The sequence below is a fragment of the Drosophila grimshawi genome, unplaced genomic scaffold (assembly GCF_018153295.1).
Source record: "Drosophila grimshawi isolate 15287-2541.00 unplaced genomic scaffold, ASM1815329v1 contig_1377, whole genome shotgun sequence".
NCBI classification, from domain to species: Eukaryota; Metazoa; Arthropoda; class Insecta; order Diptera; family Drosophilidae; genus Drosophila; species Drosophila grimshawi.
The window spans coordinates 13,922,829-13,941,134 of NW_025062900.1; the positions used below are offsets into that span (position 1 = coordinate 13,922,829).

An 18,306-nucleotide genomic window follows, 5' to 3' on the forward strand; every position below is an offset into this window, starting at 1 on the left:
TATACTTTTGTCATAAAAACCATATATGAATATTGGTATCTGTATTCGTATTTGAATTGTATTTTGTATTTTTTAATTAATGTTTTAATATTATATATATATAATATATATATATTTATACGCATATATACCAATGTATATATGTGTGTATATATATATTTCTTGTTTTATTGTAATTCTACTTAATAGCTGAAGCAAATCCTGTAACAGGATTTAAAACATTTAAATTACATACATTTATATTTTTTTGTCAATGCATAAAACAAACTTAGATTTACATAGTCTGCATATATATATATATATATATATTTATATATATATGTATAATGTCTATATGTGTGTGTATGTCAACTATAAAAGATCAAGCCCCACCAGCAAAAAACAAACGAAACAATGTGTAATTCCAATAATTTAAACAAAAATCACAAACAAAATGAAAAAACAGAAAACCATACAAAATATGCTCAGACAGTTAACCGGCAGAAATATGAATGGGTGTTGTTTGCATTATTCATAACACTTGTATTACCTGTGATTTCAGAAGGGTCATTAAAAAGTGTAATTAAAAGACTAAAATATGAGATTAAGTATCTTATGCCACAGTTTATACATCCAATATTCAAATCGCTCACATTTAGAGAGACAGATAGAGAGATCTTCTCATATTTGTATTTGTGCATTAAATTTGACAGCATTAATTAATTTCATTCGGTTGCTGCCTGGCCCCGTGGAGTACCGTTAATCGTAAACCTAAAGTAAATGCAAATAGAAAAAATGTTAATTTAATGAATGGTCTAACTAAATATCAATATACAATACCATAGTTAAATGCAATTGTAAAATGAAATAATGATAATCAAAATTAACTTATAGTTTTTCTACATCAATCGAAAATTGTAGCAGCTTAAAGCCACAAAAACAAAACAAACAAAAAAAAAACAAACTCATAAATCCCCCAACTTGAAACACTTTTGCAGACAGTGCTAATATTTTACTATTTAAGTAATTCGCTTAAATAGTTAAAGTTGCGCTACAAAATTAAGCTTTTTTAAATTCAAAATCGTTGTTAAAATCGAGTTAATTGTTCAGTTTAAATAACACTTGCGTTATTTTTTCGTGTGCTTAGTGCTACTTTTTTCATCTACTCATCCATAGTAAATATTTAATTTCATTTTTTTTATAATTTTAATAATTGAAATTATAAATGGAACAACAATTAAACCATTAATTGTCGATGCAATATTTTGTAATAAATATTTTTTCAAAAAAACAAAAAAACTACATATACAAAAAAAAAAGAAGTTTTATTTTTCCATGTTGTGAAAATGGTGAAAGTGCAACAAAATTGACAGACTTTAAATATTAAAATTGACAACATAAATAGTGAATCTGCATAGCTGTTTCCGGCCTGGAGTCGTTAGGTCGTAAAAAAAATGATGCAAGCACTGTGAAAAGAAAAACAAAAGCTATTTCTCTTTTTGATTAATTTTCCTGCCAGTTTTCATCGTACTGCATTTATATGTCTCTCAAATATTCAGTCACCCACCCATAAGGAATTTGTTTGCCAAAAAGCTGAATTTATGACCCTGTGAAATAAAATTTCGATTTGAGTGTGTGCCAGAAACCTGCAATGTTGCTGGAGCAGAGGTGTCCAAAATATGCTCCCAATTCGATAAAGTTATGTAAATTTATACAGATGCAAATGCAATGCAAATGAACCGATGCAATGATGAACAATGTTCCATATACAAAAGTATCTACAGAATTCACAAAACACACAACTATTTTCAAGATGACATTCAGTTTTTGTTAACTAAATTCCGTTCTTATAATGTTACTTGCCCAATACACAGTTTGTATGAAGCTTCTAATTTATTATAAAGTTTATTCCAATTTTAATTTCAACTAATCGTCAACCAGTGGAAACGTTATCCTTTTATCCTTTATATTTTATACAGGTGCAAGCTGCAAATATAATGTTTCTATTGTGATAGCTGGCATTGGCATAGTTCAGTTTTGTGTACTTACAGGACTATTGAATCACAGCTGGTTGCAGCCTGAAGGCATTTCGTATGAAGCGGTATTCGGAGCTGGAAACGGTGCGGCACCGTGGCAAGTTGCGGGACTGGGTGGGCAACAGTAAGTGGTCGGCAGCGACATGTAATTGGCTGGACAAGGCGTACCATAGACACAACCAGCCGGTGGCAACATGCAGCTGCCACCCGAAGAACAGGGCTGGACATTGTAGCTGGAAATCGTTAGAAAAAAACGTCAAGTGTTAACTTTTGGATGAATTTCGGAATTTAATTCCATTAAATAGTTAAATAGTATCTCAAATTGATAGCTCTCTAAACTGCAATTCAGCTTAAATTGAGAGTTTATTACAGGATTTATTACAGCATTCAAGCGTGCCCCATTTTGCTTCAATTTAGAAAAGTAGAAAAGTTTTCCATTTAAAGAATGGAAGCTGTTGACACAACAACTAAAAGGGAAAAATGTAGGTAAATTGTGGCAAGCCTGATTCCTTAAGAATTTTCAATTTTATTGTTTTTAATTCCATTATTAGTTGTCCTATGATCTATACTTACCACATTGGTGGCATATAGATGCCGCCTGAATTGAAGCTGCCAAAGTCAGCTGGGTATGTGCCACAGTTATTGGAGTCATTGAAGCTGCCCCAGCTGCCGGAAGCTTGATAACTGGGAAAGTGATTGAGATTGTTGCCGGGTCTTGAAAACGGATTGAAATCGGTGCTGTAAACGGTTTGCGCTTGCAGCTTGTCATCGGCACCATAGATGGTGTTCTTGGGGGGACCATAGCTGGGCGAGTAGTTGGAATAGTAGCCAGCACTGTAGGGATCACAGCTGGGTGGATAACTGGGACCACAACTGGGACCATAATTCATATTCATGCCCATGCCGGGCGGCGACGAAGGAGCTGTCTGGTAATTGGGAAAACAATCAGGCTGCGTTGATCGCAAATTTTGGATAAAGTGTTCCCCATGCACGCAGTTGCTGGGAAAATAGGAATAATAAGGCATCTGCTGGCAGGAGGATGTGCAGCATTCTGTAAAAGGAAACGGTCTGGATGAGGGAGAACGTGGATCACTTGGGTATCCGCAATTATTGATGCAGGATGGCATTCCAGCTGCGTTTATTGGGCAACTGGTTTGCTCGGTGTTTTGGCCACAGTTACGGTATTCCAGAAAGCTGGCTGAAAGGAAATAAATACAGTATTTGAGGTGCACCAACGAACTGATCAAACAAACTGGATCTAAGATAATCATGGACCTGGTTAGTTCATCGAGCTCTTTTACGGAAATTTCCCGGCTTTGTTGAACTTGTCTTGGACTTACCTTCGCGAGGCATTCTCTGAGCCACTTGACATTGGTGAATAGCTGTCGTCTCCTGCATTCCGTAGTCATCGCTTTGAACTGCTGCTGCTGAGTCTTCTTGCATTTGACGAGCTCCAAGGTCGTAATCATTGTAATCTCTTGATGGACAGTTGCAAGAACAAGGAGTCGAACAAGGAGCACCAGGATTCACATCTGCACTGCTTTCGATGTAATAATTGTTCGGTTGGGACTGCAAATAGCCATCTGCACCCGACATCTGTGCCTCTTGTGGCATATACTCATAGTTGTTGACGTTTGTCAAAGACTGTGTCTGCATTTGTGACTGATGGAAATGGTCAGCACTCGTTGACTGGTCTAGATAAGAAACCCTTGGCATATCACAGCTATATTTATTCATTCCGGGATTCATTCCCATTTCCATTTCAGGTCCCATTTGCATTGTCATCTGCTGGCCATAGAACTCAGCACTGTTAGTTTCTCTTGCTCCGTATTTTGGTGCCATCAATTTTGAGTTGTTTTTTGATTGATCTGCATTACTTATACCGCAACAAACTATGAAAATAATATAATAATATGAGTAATAAGCATACACTTATAGACATATTAACAGAGACTACATTATATGCCTAAATATTCCAGTTGCTTACTCACATTGACAATCACAAGTTTCACAATCCCTGTACTCAAATTGTTGTTCATGTTTTTTTCCTGTTTGCCCAGAAGCAATTCGAAATGCAGAGCTGCAAGAACAATACACAAATTGCTTTTATCAATTATAGATAATATTATTCATTAACTTGCCAATGATGTTTTATTGGCTCTGGTATAACAGCTTCGTAGAATAGTTTAATTGAATTTGTGGAACTTCTGGCTGTATCTGGCTTATCTGTTTCAATCGAAGTTCTGACTAATTTATAGAACTGATTATTTTCCTGTGTCTCACCTTCTCTTAAGGTGGACGTACTTGAAGCATTTAACTCGGGCTCAAACGCTTTTGGCTTATAGGTCTCAGATATATCATCACAGTTCTCAATGTCAATTAAATTGTTTATACTCTCATCGCTGTTAATCGACATTCTAATCTTAGTTTTTGGCTCGACAGATTAACCTAATCTGTAGCTCTCTAAGTTACCCATAACAAGAGCAACTGAGTAAAAACTCTCAACAATTTTGGGTGGGAGTTGTCCAGCAGTTGCTTTAAATTTATTTGTCCTGTTTAAAAATGTTATAAACATTTCACATGCTTGCTTTGTTCTCAAAAATCCATTCGAATATTAACTAAAAATAAATAGAATTGTTTACATTTTATTTGATTTATTTTCCGCATTACATAATTTTATGCACTTTAAATATTTAATTAAAACAAATACAATTTACTAGTATATCTATTTAATATTGTGAATGTGTTGCGTAATTAAATATACACTTTTACTGCAGGTCATAAAATTGTCGTTTTATCCGCAGAGATGTGCTTTGAGATTCATTTCAACTTCTTTTGAGCTTAGCATAAACAGACAAAAATGTAATTTCCGTTTTGCCTGCTGTCAGAATTATGGGCGGATAGGGATGGAATGGCTGCAAATTTTTCTTAAAATTTCCTTACACAAAAAGAAAACTTGCCTACTTTAAGGTAAGGCATTGCAAAAAAAATGCGGCTTCTGCCTTCAGCTTCCCACGCCCACACATCCGCCCGCATGTCCTCACTCAACAACAACAACAACAACAACAACAACAGCAACACACAAACACTGTGTGAATTTCTTTTTAAGGTTTTTATTATACACTTGGAAAGAGTTTTATTATTTGATTACGTAGTATGCAACAAAATTGTAAGGCATATAATATTACACATATATAAATATATATATATATATATATATATATTTTTATTGTTTTTGATTAACATAAAAGTAACAATTGCTTGGAAATATTTTATTGTAGGATCTAAGGGCAATTTAACTTCGAACTCGTCGAACTCTTTGCCTTCAAAGATTTTACTGAACATCAAAATGTTTTTTTTTTTCTTATTTTTTTTTTTAACAAATTGTATACATTTTTGTAATAATTACATAAAATAATATATTATAATCGCTCATGTAGTCAATAAGGGTGTTTTAATTTCGGCAATCGTTTAAAAGTGTTCGAGTTCTTTTGAGCTTATTAATTGCCAGCAGGTGTCTGAGTAAGCCAAGCACTTTAATTGAATTTTCCGATTTTGAATGGTTGGAACCTTCTGGTCCGTAAAGGCAGCTAATTATTGTGCAATTGAAAACAAAAGCTGTTTAAATTCAAACCTTTTTCACACTTCATTAATTACATACATGCAACAGACAACTTGTATGTATAAAATATTAAGCATTTTCTACATTTGGAGCAGGAGCAAAGAAAGCTGAATAGGAAAAGGGAAAATCTAAGAAAAAAACAAAAAAAAAAAAATGAAAATAATTATAAAACCAGAAATTCATGTAATTGGTAGTCTTAATGGAAGTTTTAATTCCTTGCAACATTTTTTCTTAGTCGGCCTGTTTGCACCTGTCCAGCTGGACGCTTTGAAATTTCGTGTCCATTTTGCTTAATGCCACTTGCTTTTGTGGCACTTTAGATGGCAAACATTTGCTAACCAGCCCCAGAACCCGTCATTATTATCGTCAACAACTCGAAGAAATTTGCATGCCAGCGGCTAGTTTGGCGCTGCGATTGAAATGTTAAGTTGCATAAAAGATTGCTGAGCGGTTGATTGATTGATTGGTGCGTCGTCTGTGGCAAGCAGATGCAGGACGACTGCAAAATGGGAAGCTAAAAGACAGACAGAAAGAGAGAGAGAGTGAGAGAGAGGGAGAGATGGAGGAAATTAATTATATATCAATATCGACTTCAACTTGAAATTAGACTCAAAACTGCATTTTGTTGTTGTTCTTGTTGTTGTTATTGGCCGCTGTTATTATGTACAATTAGACACGGAGGAATTTAAGACAATTTGATTGAGGCTGTAATTGTTGGCTATGCTTGAAAACGTTTTCTTTGTGTTAATTTGTTTTTCGTTTAGCTTTGCACGCAAATCAAAAACAATTTTCAAATTTCAAGGCATCTAAACCAAGTTAAGCATACGATTAAAAAAACAAAATAGATAAAAAATTAAGTAATCTACATGTGTCTATATTTTACCACTTAAATTATTTATTCACTATTGTTCGTTCCTTTTTTCCAGAATTCGTTTTGTTCAAATTGAAATTGATTTACATTTAATTTTAAACTGTTTGCTTTATTCAAATTTTTGTGTGAATGTCAAAAAAAGGTGATTCTACTAATTATTCGTATTGCAAATGACGCTATTCGAAATCAAAGAAAACATAATGTATCGAATAACTAAAAATAATTACAATATTAACTTCCCACTGATTTTGTTCACATATTTAACTTGCTGTTTAAAAAAGGGCGCTTCTCAAATTCCTAACAGGCATTCCTACTCTGTTAAGGCAATTACAGTGGCGCTAAAAAATGCCAAACATACAAATACCAAAAGTATCAACAGCTGTTAATGCAAAATGTGCCAGTTAACATCATACTGTTAACAGTCTGTATAGAAATTTCCAACCGTGCGGGTGGTTACGCGAGTGCGCCGATCACAGCTCCAACCAGAAATTGGAAACTAACAATGAGATTTTCGCAAAATTACACTTAAAGCATAACAAAAACAGAGAGCCCAAACAACGCGTGCCAAGCAGTGGAAGTGCAAGGTGTGTGTAAAAGTTAAAGGCTTAACGCAAAATAAGCCACTGCCACTGTCCACGTTAGGGCAAAACGTAATCAAAGCTCTAAAAACTAAAAACAAGTGTAACACACACAATATAAATATACGAGGCGTGCGGCCTGCCAAACTCTCAGTGTATGTGTGTGTGCGTTTGAGTTTGTGTTTGTTTGGATTTGCGTTTGCTTTTGTGTGCGTGTGTGTGTGTGTGTGTGTGTGCGCGTCACCTAAATAAACCAATTGTAATTGGCAAGAAGAGAGCAGGCAGCTTACTTTTGCACTTGCAGTCACAAATCAGCTGTCCGAGATGTGTTCATGTGTGTATGTGCGCATTTATGCATTTGTGTGCGTGAGCAACTGTAGCGTTTGTTGTTGTTGTTGTTTTTTTCGGTTCGCCTTAGCATTTCGATGTTAAGTTTTTAAAGCCTGCGTTAGTTTCTTTTTCTTTCGCCTACATGCGGCGCTTATCTATTTTTTCAAAGCCAAAGCCACAAAACTCGTTTCGATATTAAGTTGCTGTTGCTGTTGTTGTTGTTGTACTGTTGTTATTGCTGCTGTATGAAGCGTCACGCCTTTTGTGTTTTTAATCGCGCAATTCATTCATGTGCCCCCACAGCAACAACAACAATAACAACAATAACAATAATAATAATAACAACAACAATCGTCTACTCAATTTGGGCCGCGCGTTTTCTATCCAAAATTTCTTTTATTTTCACACAAAAAAAATAAAAATAAAAAAGCGAAAGATAAAAAAAAGGAGGAAGCAAAATATCAAACAAAAGCAAAATCAAAAGAAATCAAATTTCAAACTTGTAATAGCGTCAGCAACAGCAACAGCAACAGTAACAGTAACAGTAACAACAGACAACAAAAGCAATAACAACACTAAATATTCACAGCAGTCACAGCAGCCGCAGCCCAAATTGCATTTGCTGCTGCTGTTGTTGTTGTTGTTGTTGCTGTTGTTGTTATTTGTGATTTGTGAATGTGTGTGATGTAAGTTTTATATTTTAAAAGTATTTTAAACACACACACGCTTTTTTCTTCGTATTTTGTTTAGCATTACGAAGACACTATGGTTTGGTTCCGTTGGTTGTTTTTGTTGTTTCTGTTAATGTGCCTCTTTCTTATGCGTTGCGTTTAACTTTTGATTTTTTTGCTGGTTGACCGGCTTTTTATCGCCGTATAAAATGTCGGTCAAACAATAACAACAACAAAATTGTATATAAAAAAAAAAAATTTACTCCAGTTTGAGTTATTTGAATTATGATATGGCAATTTTTTATATCTTATTTTTTTTTGATTTGTAAAGTGGTTGCCAAAAATGTCAATACAACAAGACATTGGCTATAAAACATTGTTAATTCACAGCGGCAAATGTGCTAAAGTAATTAGTGATTGTGTTGAATATGAACTAATTTCATAGACATTTCAAAAATCGAAAACTAAAAATGTGTATTGACCTAAAATGAGAAAAAATATGTAAATGAATCAAGAAATTTATATTTCTTGTAAACTCCGAGATACTACCATAAAAAATATTTGTAATTATATTCACTGCTGTGGGTGTTTCTCATTAATTATTAACATAATTATTGCGCTACCTATTCAAATCAGAGTTTCCGTCGCCCAATATAAGTTCAAGTAGTCCAAGTAGTCCAAATTGTTGTTCGTTTTGTCTTGGAGGTGTTTTGAACGGGTTTTAGCGGTTGCACGTTAGGTCTTTTCAAATTGATATGCGAAATTTATTTATGGTGGCAACCAGCAAAAATGTGTGAAATTAACTGTGTACAGTACAATTTTTCCACCTTAATTTGGGTATAGAAATCACATTTTAAATGTATTTGTATATATTATATTATATATTTGCTTATATTTATTGAAAAGAGATTGTTTATTTTTCAAATGTACCCCATTAATTTAGTTAATGGTTTTCACACTCAGTCATAATGTATAATTTTGTGAAATTGACAAATGTAATTTCAACAGATTGGGGTTTTTCTGTATTTCTTTCCTTAGAAACATCTGTTTTTATAATCTCAAACCAATCGGGATCGTATACATAACTTGATTTATTTGTTTACTATAAACATCGCACAGTGTTAAATATCATAAACAGATTTCAAAGCGCTTCTCCGTAAACAGATGTTTACCGCAACATTAGCAAGTTTTCCGTATGCTTCCTGCTGCATTCGCCGTAGATCCCCTCCGGCCGGACAGACAGAAGAAAACAAAAGTCAAGTGCTTCAATAACGGTCGCAAGTTGTCATTATAAATATAAATATTATGAATACGATTTGTTGTATTATGTTATAAAAGCACTATTTACGAGCATACATTTGCGTGCATATAATCTCTATAAATAAATATATCTATAAAAATAATATAAATTTATTTTATACTATAATTTTTATATATTTGTTTTATACTATAAAACGAGCCGCGACTTTAATTTAGTTTTGAACGCAACACTTATTTCTTGTCGGCTCATTCAGGCACATTTGTGAACAGATTGATTACTTTTTAATAAGCTGTTTAATATCTCGTCAAATAAAAAACATCCAACTAGTGTGTATACACATTAAACTGTCAAATAACATTTGTCGAATGTCTACAAACTTAATTTATGTATGGGCTTTTAAAAATAGCAGCTGACGTGCGCCTCCAAAACAATGATAAAAACATTTATGAAAGCAAGCAGTAATCAGCGACGGAACTTTTGTGGGAAGCTTCCATAAAATTGAAATTGAATCGATACTTTTCCTTGTGTCGACACTTAAAGACCCTATCATTAGCCAGATATTCTTATACAATCCGGCTTATGACTGCGAGTTTATAATTAAACTCATAAATTCATAAAAATATACATTTCGTCCTACAAGTTTTTAATTAATTCACTGTTTATTTTTGATTGCATGAATAAAATGTGTAGGAGCTGCCTTATCTATTTTGATATTTATGCTTTGTAATATTCTATTTCGAATGATCTTTTTGATTAATTGCTTAAGAAAAATCAATGTGTTCTTAAGAGCGTTTCCCGTGTGGCGCTTGAACCAATATTATTCGGCAAAAATGAACTAATTATTGGCCCAATAAATTAACTGATAAGCTGTCGCTAACTAGGCTACTTAACGCTGTCATCTAAGTGAACAGATAAGAAACAATGCAGTATAAGTCGCTTAGTGCGAATGATAAGCTTGACATAATTTCACTGTTTATGTTTGCTGAACGATAAAAAAACATTGTCAAAGCGGAAGTCAGAAGGGGAAACACTTTCATAGTCACAAGATAAGGCAAGCTGCTGTGCTACTGAATATTGCTAACGTATTATAAAACACACAAAATACTTTACCTGCAAATGTTAGTCATTTTAGCTCAAGTATTAATTAAATACTTGGAAAATCTATAATGAAAGATCAAACATCTCTATGACCCAAAGAGCAAAAGTTGCCTGGTTACTTTTAATAACAAATAACATATTTATGCATGAGTACACTCTTGCAGAGGTAAATAAATATATATATATATATGTACATTTATATTTATTTACACATTTTCACATAAATTGTTTGTGAAAAAACGTCATGGCAACAGCGACCAGAAAAAAATGTTCAAAGGGGCGCGTGCCATGTCAGCAGGGTTCAGCAGGTCAAATGCTGTGCAACTTTTTTTTTTGTGTTAAGCTGTTGAAAATGTTAACTGCCGCATTAATTTCAATTTTTGTTAAAGTTTTTCTGTCTCTTTTATCTTTGCATATTTGATATTTTTACGCTTTTAATGAGCGCTTTTGCAATGTTTGAAATTTTAGGACAAATGAAAATGGTTGCCTGATTTTTCTTTTCAATTTAAATAGATAAGTTTAATATATTGCTGAGCAGTTTATACTTAAACGTGTTTGGTGTTAAATTAAATAAATTATTGATAACAAGTACAAGTGAAATAAAATATTTTGTAGAATCTTGTGTATAACAAGTAATTTAAATGAACAAGCTAAATAATTAATATACTTTTTGTGCTAATGAAGTGAACTTTTCATTTGGTTCAATTAAAATTTTGAACTACGACAAACTTTGACTTCACGCTGCCCTTTGATAATGAATTTTAGTTTTACAAATTGTGTGCCATTAACAAAACTTAATCAAGCGAAGCGCAAAACCTTTGTTCAATTAACGACCCAGCTCACGTTCATCGATCAACGTCCAGTCGAACCCGACCCGAACAACTAAAACCAACCTAAGTGAACCCAATGGATACTTAACCTTGGCCCAAATTATTATCAGTCGAAGTTTAAGCATATTTGAAAACCGGACACAATGCAATTTACACTTGAATTAATCACAAAGTTACCCTAAAATGTAAGCCAAGTTAACTTTAGGAGACATCAAATCAGCTGTCAGCATGGGTTAACTCAAAACCATCCCCCGCTCTCTTTCTCCCTGTGCCTACCCTAGTGACAATCTGCTACTGGTCTGGTATTAGTTTACAGTTTTGTGGTTAACCGCAAATAAGCATTTTGTTTGGTTTTCGTTTCGTTTGATTTGCTTCTTGCCACTTTCCCAACTCAAACTCAAACTCAGCCATTTGTAAAAGTTAAGCTCGGACAGCGGGAGGAGCTTATTTTTTTTTTTTTTTTGGTTTGGTCAAGGAAATGGAAATGCCTGCTTAGTTGACTCGATGGTCCAGCTTGGAAAGTCATCAATACAATTTATGTTTTCTCATTTTCCATTTTCTATAAAATATATTTTTACACTTTGCTGCGTTCTTATGAAACTCCAATGTTTTTTTTTTTGTACTTATTTTTCAATGCGTAGTAAGTGTGACTTGATAAAATTCGTTGCTATGGACTACAGCTCCCCCAATATTAAATAAGCTGTCAGCAAGCATATCGAGGACAATGAACTGATAAATTTGTTATCGAAGTGTCTTATTAAATGTTATATCTTATTAGTTTGTGCATTCAGTGAAAACAGTCTCAAATTGTGATTACGTTTTCCATTTTTTTCTTGGCAAGTAATGGCATAATAATAACTTGCAATTAATTAACAAAAATGAAGATTCGAAAGAATGTTCGATTTACTTAGTTATTCAAAGCAAAATACATATTTAAATATTTTCAAAGATCCGCCCAAACTGTACCAAATAAATTCTAATTGAAGAGTTTCTCGCGCAGAGTCTTGCAATTAGTATATTTAAATTAATTGTCCTTATGTTCATATTAATAATGTTTTCAATTTGGCCCTTAGGGCTTTTGAGTTCTTTGCTGTATTCTTGGTAAGAAGCATGCAATTGTCATGGCAACGGCGAGGCAGGTAAAATGTTTTCTTTCCTTTCGTCTAACAATTAGGCACGCAACCATCCGTGGGCGGGTCGGCACAGGTGGGCCACTATTAAGGCGTGTGATGTGCCGACACCTTGTCGAGGGGGCGTGGCTGGGGGAGCACATCCATGTTGTCCGCATGACAAGCGCCTGTGGCGAGGGCATTCTGTTTATGGTTGATTGAATTGAAATGGGAAGCATGTGGCGTCTGCTCAACTAGAGCTCAACTTGGAAAGTGTAGTTAAGGGTGATTCATATGTTAGATTTTCAACGTAGCATTAAAAAGGCCGTTTTTTTTTTTTACCCAGTAATGTTATGGATAATTATACCATAACTAATAACAATTTGTTGTAATAAATGTACATTTCACTAGCTTACAAATGTTAATAATGTTTACAAAGTGCTGTGACAGAAATCGAAATATAAATATTTGTTAAATGACACTCAATAAAAATATAAAAGTAAAAATATAGAATACCAACCTTTTAACCATTAATTCTCTAATTTTTAGGCATCTTCACTTTAACTGTTTAGATTTGCATGCCAAATCATTGATTTGATTGCGTATATTTGACTCAGTTCACAAGCTCAAATTCATCTTATGTCGGCTCTTTGAGACGATTTCTATAAATAACAGATTAGCACATTTAAATTCAACTCAATCATGTCGTTAAGGCTTTCTTTATTCATCTTTAATTTGAGTATACTTTTGTGGCGACGATCGTTAATCAACAATCAAACGTTAAACGTTTCGGGCTGTGTGGTTCAATAACCAAAGCGCAAACTTAATTTATAAAAACAAAAACATGCTAAATGTTCCCCGTGCTGACTAATTTTCAGAGGTTTTAAAGCGAATTCCATTCTTCGCTCAGCCTAATGATTTTTATCTGCCCTCTGGGGCATCGAATTTTGGTTGTTACTGCCGCAGTGGCTACTGTAGAAACGCAATAACAAAATACGTATAATATAAATATTACATAGATATAGCAGATAAATCTGTTTTCAGTGCTCATTAGAATAGCCTCTGGGGTATATTATCTGGTTCCACTGACTGAGCCCTGCATTTCATTGAGTTATTTGAATTTGATTTTATTTTTTGTGCCATCATTCACATTTTTACTACTGTGTTTTGTAATTTGAAAATTCTATAATATATTCATTAAACTTATAATGTTTCTTTGGTTAGACAACTTTTTATTGAGCAACTTTTTTCATTTATATGTTATGTTATTTAGTTTTAGAAAATACTGTTCAACTTCACGTTGATAAACTGTTCTATAAATTATTTTTGTTACCATTGGCCTTATGTACTCACGGGAAAAATAACTATGCTCGTTTATCTAACTTTATTTTGGATTTGGTCGCATCGTTTTCTTGTTCTTCTCGCTGCCTGCTAACCCAGAACATCCTTCAAGCTCATTCCAACTTGCAAAATTCACACAAAAACCAACGAACCATGCAAATTCACTTCCGTTGTCTCGAGTGGGAAATGTGGACTTGTGGGCCACTCAGTTGGCCACATTGCACTTGTTCTGCATCAGTTGATTTAAGTTCGGGGCTCCACCCACACGGACTTGAGGCAGGCTAAGCCAGACCTTTGACTAATTATGTTTATGGCAAATTCGTCGATAAAGTTTTCTATGTCACGTAGATTGTTGAAAAGTCATTACAGTTATGGCGACTTTGTTTTGGGCAGAATTAGCAACTCGGTTTTGTTTTTAGTTTTGTCTTGTCAGTTGGCTTTTATGTTAATTACAATAGTTTTATTTTTCCACATTAAAATTCAGGGAAAGTAAAGGAAAAATTGTTTTACACTGATTAGCTATTCAAATCTCCGGGATTTTGGTAGGAACAAGTTTATAGAATGATTATCATGGCGGTCTGCTCCGATATTTTGTTATTAGCTTTTATTGCAATCCCTTTTAGTAGGAACGCGCTCTAATTAAAATGCAGTTAAAGTTACTATAAAATAAAAATAAAAATACATATGTTGAACTTTTCATTCGACCCTCCGATCGATTTCTGCATGATAAAGCCCCAAGCATTCATTATTCTTAAGAATCGAAACACTTAAAAGCTTAAGAGTTACTTGAAAATGTATTTGGAACACTTGAATATTTCCATTCAATTGAGCAATGCAATTAGCCGACGCAGTCTTATGGCTAATTACAACAGCATTTTTAAAGAGCCCATTTCGCCCAATTGCCAATTTGTTCTCGAAATGGCCTAATTGAAATTTTTTCTTATCATTTACAGACAACGCAGAGGGCACTAAAGTTGCGCATATCTCACCACAATTTGGATAAGGTAAGTCAACTAAGATACCCAAATTTAATTAAAAACTATTATCTTGTACAAAGTGGCTGATAAGCAGTATTTGCTTTCTTATTTGTAAACTTATCAACTATACTATAACCGATTCATCACAATCTTTTTGCTGTGTTTGGTTATAATTTACTGCTGCTTTCTTACTGTCTAGGTCTCTTTTTTTGTTTGGTTTATTCTGATATATATTTTGAATCAGATCGGCATCGTTCGTACGCATGAGATTAACAATATTCTATGTAAATCTAGAAAAACAAATTAAACTTTTAAGCTGGCAAACACAATTATTACATTGACAGCCTAAGCCCATTGGGCAAGATGGTATATAATGGTTTTGTATGTAACAGGCAGAAAGCAGAACTATGACTTTATAAAGTATATATATTCTTGATCAAGAACATTCTCTATTCGCAATAAAACTTGATTATATTTAATAGCTGGATTCAGGGTATATCATAGCATTCTTCTTAGTTTTATAACTTTTATAAATCAGAAAATATGCTGGTTTTACTGTAATGGATGATGTTAGTTTGAGGCTGAATACGTAAATAGAACAAAGCATTTAAGCTGCTCCGAGTTCGTCTAAGTGCCGACTTGAGCATTTATCTTGCAAGTTATCTATCACTCTTAGTATCTATTAATCAGCGACAATTGGCTGCCGCTTATTGGCACATTGATTAGCCACAGGCTGTCACAGGGTCTGTTCGATAACAAGAACAAAACCTTTTTCTAGTAGTCAACAAGCTCCCAGTTCAAGCACTTAGCGGGCACAAAAAATTGTAGTCTTCTTTTAGGATACGCGGGTACAATTAATCTTGCTGGCACTTTGGTAACAACAACAATAGCAAAAAGTGGCAACAAGATGGGCAACCACATCTGCGTGCTTTGTTGTAATTAATATGCAAATGAACAAGTCTGGGGCCGGGCCCGAGACAAAGCGCAGCGCCGACGTCAAAAACATTTGCACAAATCATCGGTTAAAGTGTCAGAGAGTTAGGGAGACAAGTGAACCAAGTGAAGCTAATTGTTATGCAAACGGGCACACTAAGAAGTTCCAGACAGTGGTTGTTGTTGCTGTTGTTGCTGTTGGTTTTTTAAATGTTGTTTCTCTTATAGTTGTTGTAATTGAAGTGCTTGGACTGTTGTGAACTTAGAGGACTGGTTAAAGTCCACTCTGAAGTAAACGATGCTAAATAGGCTGAGTACAGAAAATGTAATTATAAAACGTTAGCTATTTGCCTGCACTGGGCTAAAGACACGTGCTAGTTGCCGCCAGTTTCTGCTCTTTTTTTTTTCCTTGTTTTTCTTGTTTTTGATGTTGTTTTTTTTTTTTTGGCACTCATCCAAATGTCATCGATGTAGTCTGTACGAGCCTGTCCAAGGCACAGCAGTTGAACAGTAGCACCAACAGTAGCGGAGCCACTCAAACTTGACATCGGCACAGGAACTAACTGAGTGTGGGGCACTTCGTGTTCTCAGGCACAAGGCCAAGAAGCAGCCACAAGCATCTCTAGAATAGCACTCACTCATACACACACTTGTCCTCTCACTCTGACAGGCTCTTGCTGTCTCTTTCCCATGATTGCCTTGGCCAAGTTTGAGGCTAAGGCTGAGCATCCTTTTAAATGAATTAGTGCAAAATACATTATAGTTTTCAGCTGCATGAGCGTTTTTCAGTAAGTTGATTGCTTAAAAGCTTCCACTAACACACTCACACACACTCACACACACACATCTTTATATTCATATGTATTTATCGATAGCAGGCAAATGCTTTGTGGCATTTCGAATCGATAGTTTTGTGTTTGGATTTGAATTGGATTGTGGTTTTTCTTGAAGACAATACAAATTGATATTGCATATCTTAAGAGTTTATGCAAATTTCCCAAGCTTTCAAGTCTATCTGTATTATTATACCATAAAATCAGTGCAAAAAGAGCTGTGTATATTCAGAATAATATTGTTTAATTTACTGAATCCATTTGAATTTATAATTCGATGTCATTTTTATTGTGTAATTTTTATATTTAATAATCCTAAAATAAGTGCAAAAGGAGTTGTAGATTTTTTGTTGCAGAATAATATTTAATGTAATAGTTTTACTGATTCTCTTTGTATCTATAGTTTGTTGAATTTTTTATCACTCGGAATCATTTTATTTTGTAATTGTGCACTTTTTTCATGACTGCAAACTGATTTTAGTTGAATTACATTTGCAAAGTATAGCCAGCAGCCGCGAAAATTGTTTTTTAAGCGAAATTGAAAATATGTATGAATGGATTTGGTAAAGTAGATAAGTCCAAGCAACTGAGTGCTTTTGAATTTCCCGAATTGGCTGTTAAGCAACACAAAATGTGCCAGCATATTTTGGAGTTACGCGAAGCGAAACTAAGCAGAAATTGCTGCTCAACAAAACAGGAACAAAACGCATATCGCTTATATTGTAGTCCGCATTTGATGCAGCTTATATTGTGTGTGTTTGGCCACAAACTCATTAAAACTTTAACAAAGCTTACCATTCCTAAAGGAAAAAAATAAAAAAGTTTGACAGATGGCCACACGTTCGGACAGTCAGTTAGTCAGCTAGGCATCCATTTTGGTCGGAATACAAATAGAACTGGGCGCCTGGGCTTGAGGAAGACGAAAGGGCGTGAAACTGTGCAGACAAATAAAAGTGAAAACTGAAAAGCGGAAAGTGAGAGATGCTCCTGCACTGTGCGACAACGCGAAAATGAAAATTAATGTATATATTTGTTAGTTGCGAGTGTGCAGTTTTTTGTTTCCTGGGTGGCCAAAATCGTTAAGACAACTGCAGTCCTGCGAGAGAAAAAGAAAAGAAAAACAAAAAGAAAATGAAAAACAAACTTTTCATAAGCTTTTTCATCTGTGCTGCGCAGGAAAAGTTGTTTAGCCCGTTGTTATTGCTGTTGTTGTTTTAATTTATGCCCATGGGGGACGCCAGTCGCCGACAAATACATATACAGGCTACCAAAACTTCTGGCATGCACTGTAGGTGCGGATAAAGCCGCTCAAAAGAATTAGCATGCAACGAGCAGGGAGTCCTTGACCAAAATTCGTACATTCATAAACTTAGAAATGGGGACGTTGTGCATTGTTTTTGGTTTCCTAAAAAATCAAAACGCGTTGCGACAAAAAACACAATAATAATTCTTAATATATATATAAACACTCAAGGAGTATACATTGGACAAAACCCTTCAAGTTAGTCTATAAGCATTAAGGCAAAGAACAAACTAAAGATTAACAACCGAATATACTAAAATTAAACTCTCTTAATATTGTTAGGGAAAATACAAAGTTTTTTTAATATTTTCTGTTTTATAGTGAATAGAAGCTGGTATCATAAGTGCTTAAGTCATTAAGTACTGTAACTAAAACAAAAAATTGCTTAGGCTATACAATAAACTAATAAGTAATTTTATTCAAGTCTTGTTTTGTGTCTGGTATAGAAAAAGAAATATGAAAATCCCGAAAATTTAGTCCAATATTTCACACCATTTATTAAAAAAATGAAAATAGGACAGAAAGGCTCACGTT

At 34.3% G+C, this 18,306-nt stretch overlaps 2 protein-coding genes across 8 annotated transcripts in view; one reads left to right on the top strand and one right to left on the bottom strand.

Moving 5' to 3' along the window:
• Positions 1 to 1,782: 1,782 nt before the first annotated feature.
• On the bottom strand, positions 1,783 to 4,560 carry LOC6562492. 2 transcript variants are annotated; one of them, XM_032736206.2, is made up of 7 exons: positions 4,299 to 4,514; positions 4,157 to 4,241; positions 4,007 to 4,095; positions 3,356 to 3,907; positions 2,589 to 3,213; positions 2,029 to 2,248; positions 1,783 to 1,965 (listed from the first exon to the last, which is right to left on the bottom strand). In XM_032736206.2, exons 1-6 carry the CDS (start codon positions 4,429 to 4,431, stop codon positions 2,041 to 2,043), a joined length of 1,692 nt encoding a protein of 563 aa, XP_032592097.1. In that variant the 5' UTR covers positions 4,432 to 4,514; the 3' UTR covers positions 1,783 to 1,965; positions 2,029 to 2,040. The 2 variants fall into 2 exon arrangements, with proteins under 2 accessions (XP_032592097.1, XP_032592096.1); XM_032736205.2 differs by having other exon boundaries at positions 4,157 to 4,560.
• Positions 4,561 to 6,928: 2,368 nt separating this feature from the next.
• LOC6561932 (beta-1,4-glucuronyltransferase 1) overlaps positions 6,929 to 18,306 on the top strand; it is a 56,234-nt gene continuing 44,856 nt past the window's right edge. For 5 of the 6 annotated variants that reach the window (XM_032736086.2, XM_032736087.2, XM_032736088.2 and 2 more), the window contains exons 1-2: positions 6,950 to 7,092; positions 14,680 to 14,730. The gene's annotated coding sequence lies outside the window, so the exon portion shown is untranslated. Of the gene's footprint in view, positions 7,093 to 14,679; positions 14,731 to 18,306 lie in introns of all 6 variants that reach the window. The other variant, XM_001988181.3, reaches the window with a different exon arrangement.

Excerpts from the sequence above, each read along its gene's own strand:
- LOC6562492 (XM_032736205.2), bottom strand. The coding sequence starts at position 4,431 with ATGTCGATTAACAGCGATGAGAGTATAAACAATTTAATTGACATTGAG. Across the intron at positions 3,908-4,006 it reads TGAAACTTGTGATTGTCAAT|TTTGTTGCGGTATAAGTAAT; the intron begins GTGAGTAAGCAA and ends TTATTTTCATAG. Across the intron at positions 2,249-2,588 it reads ATCTATATGCCACCAATGTG|CTACAATGTCCAGCCCTGTT; the intron begins GTAAGTATAGAT and ends AACGATTTCCAG.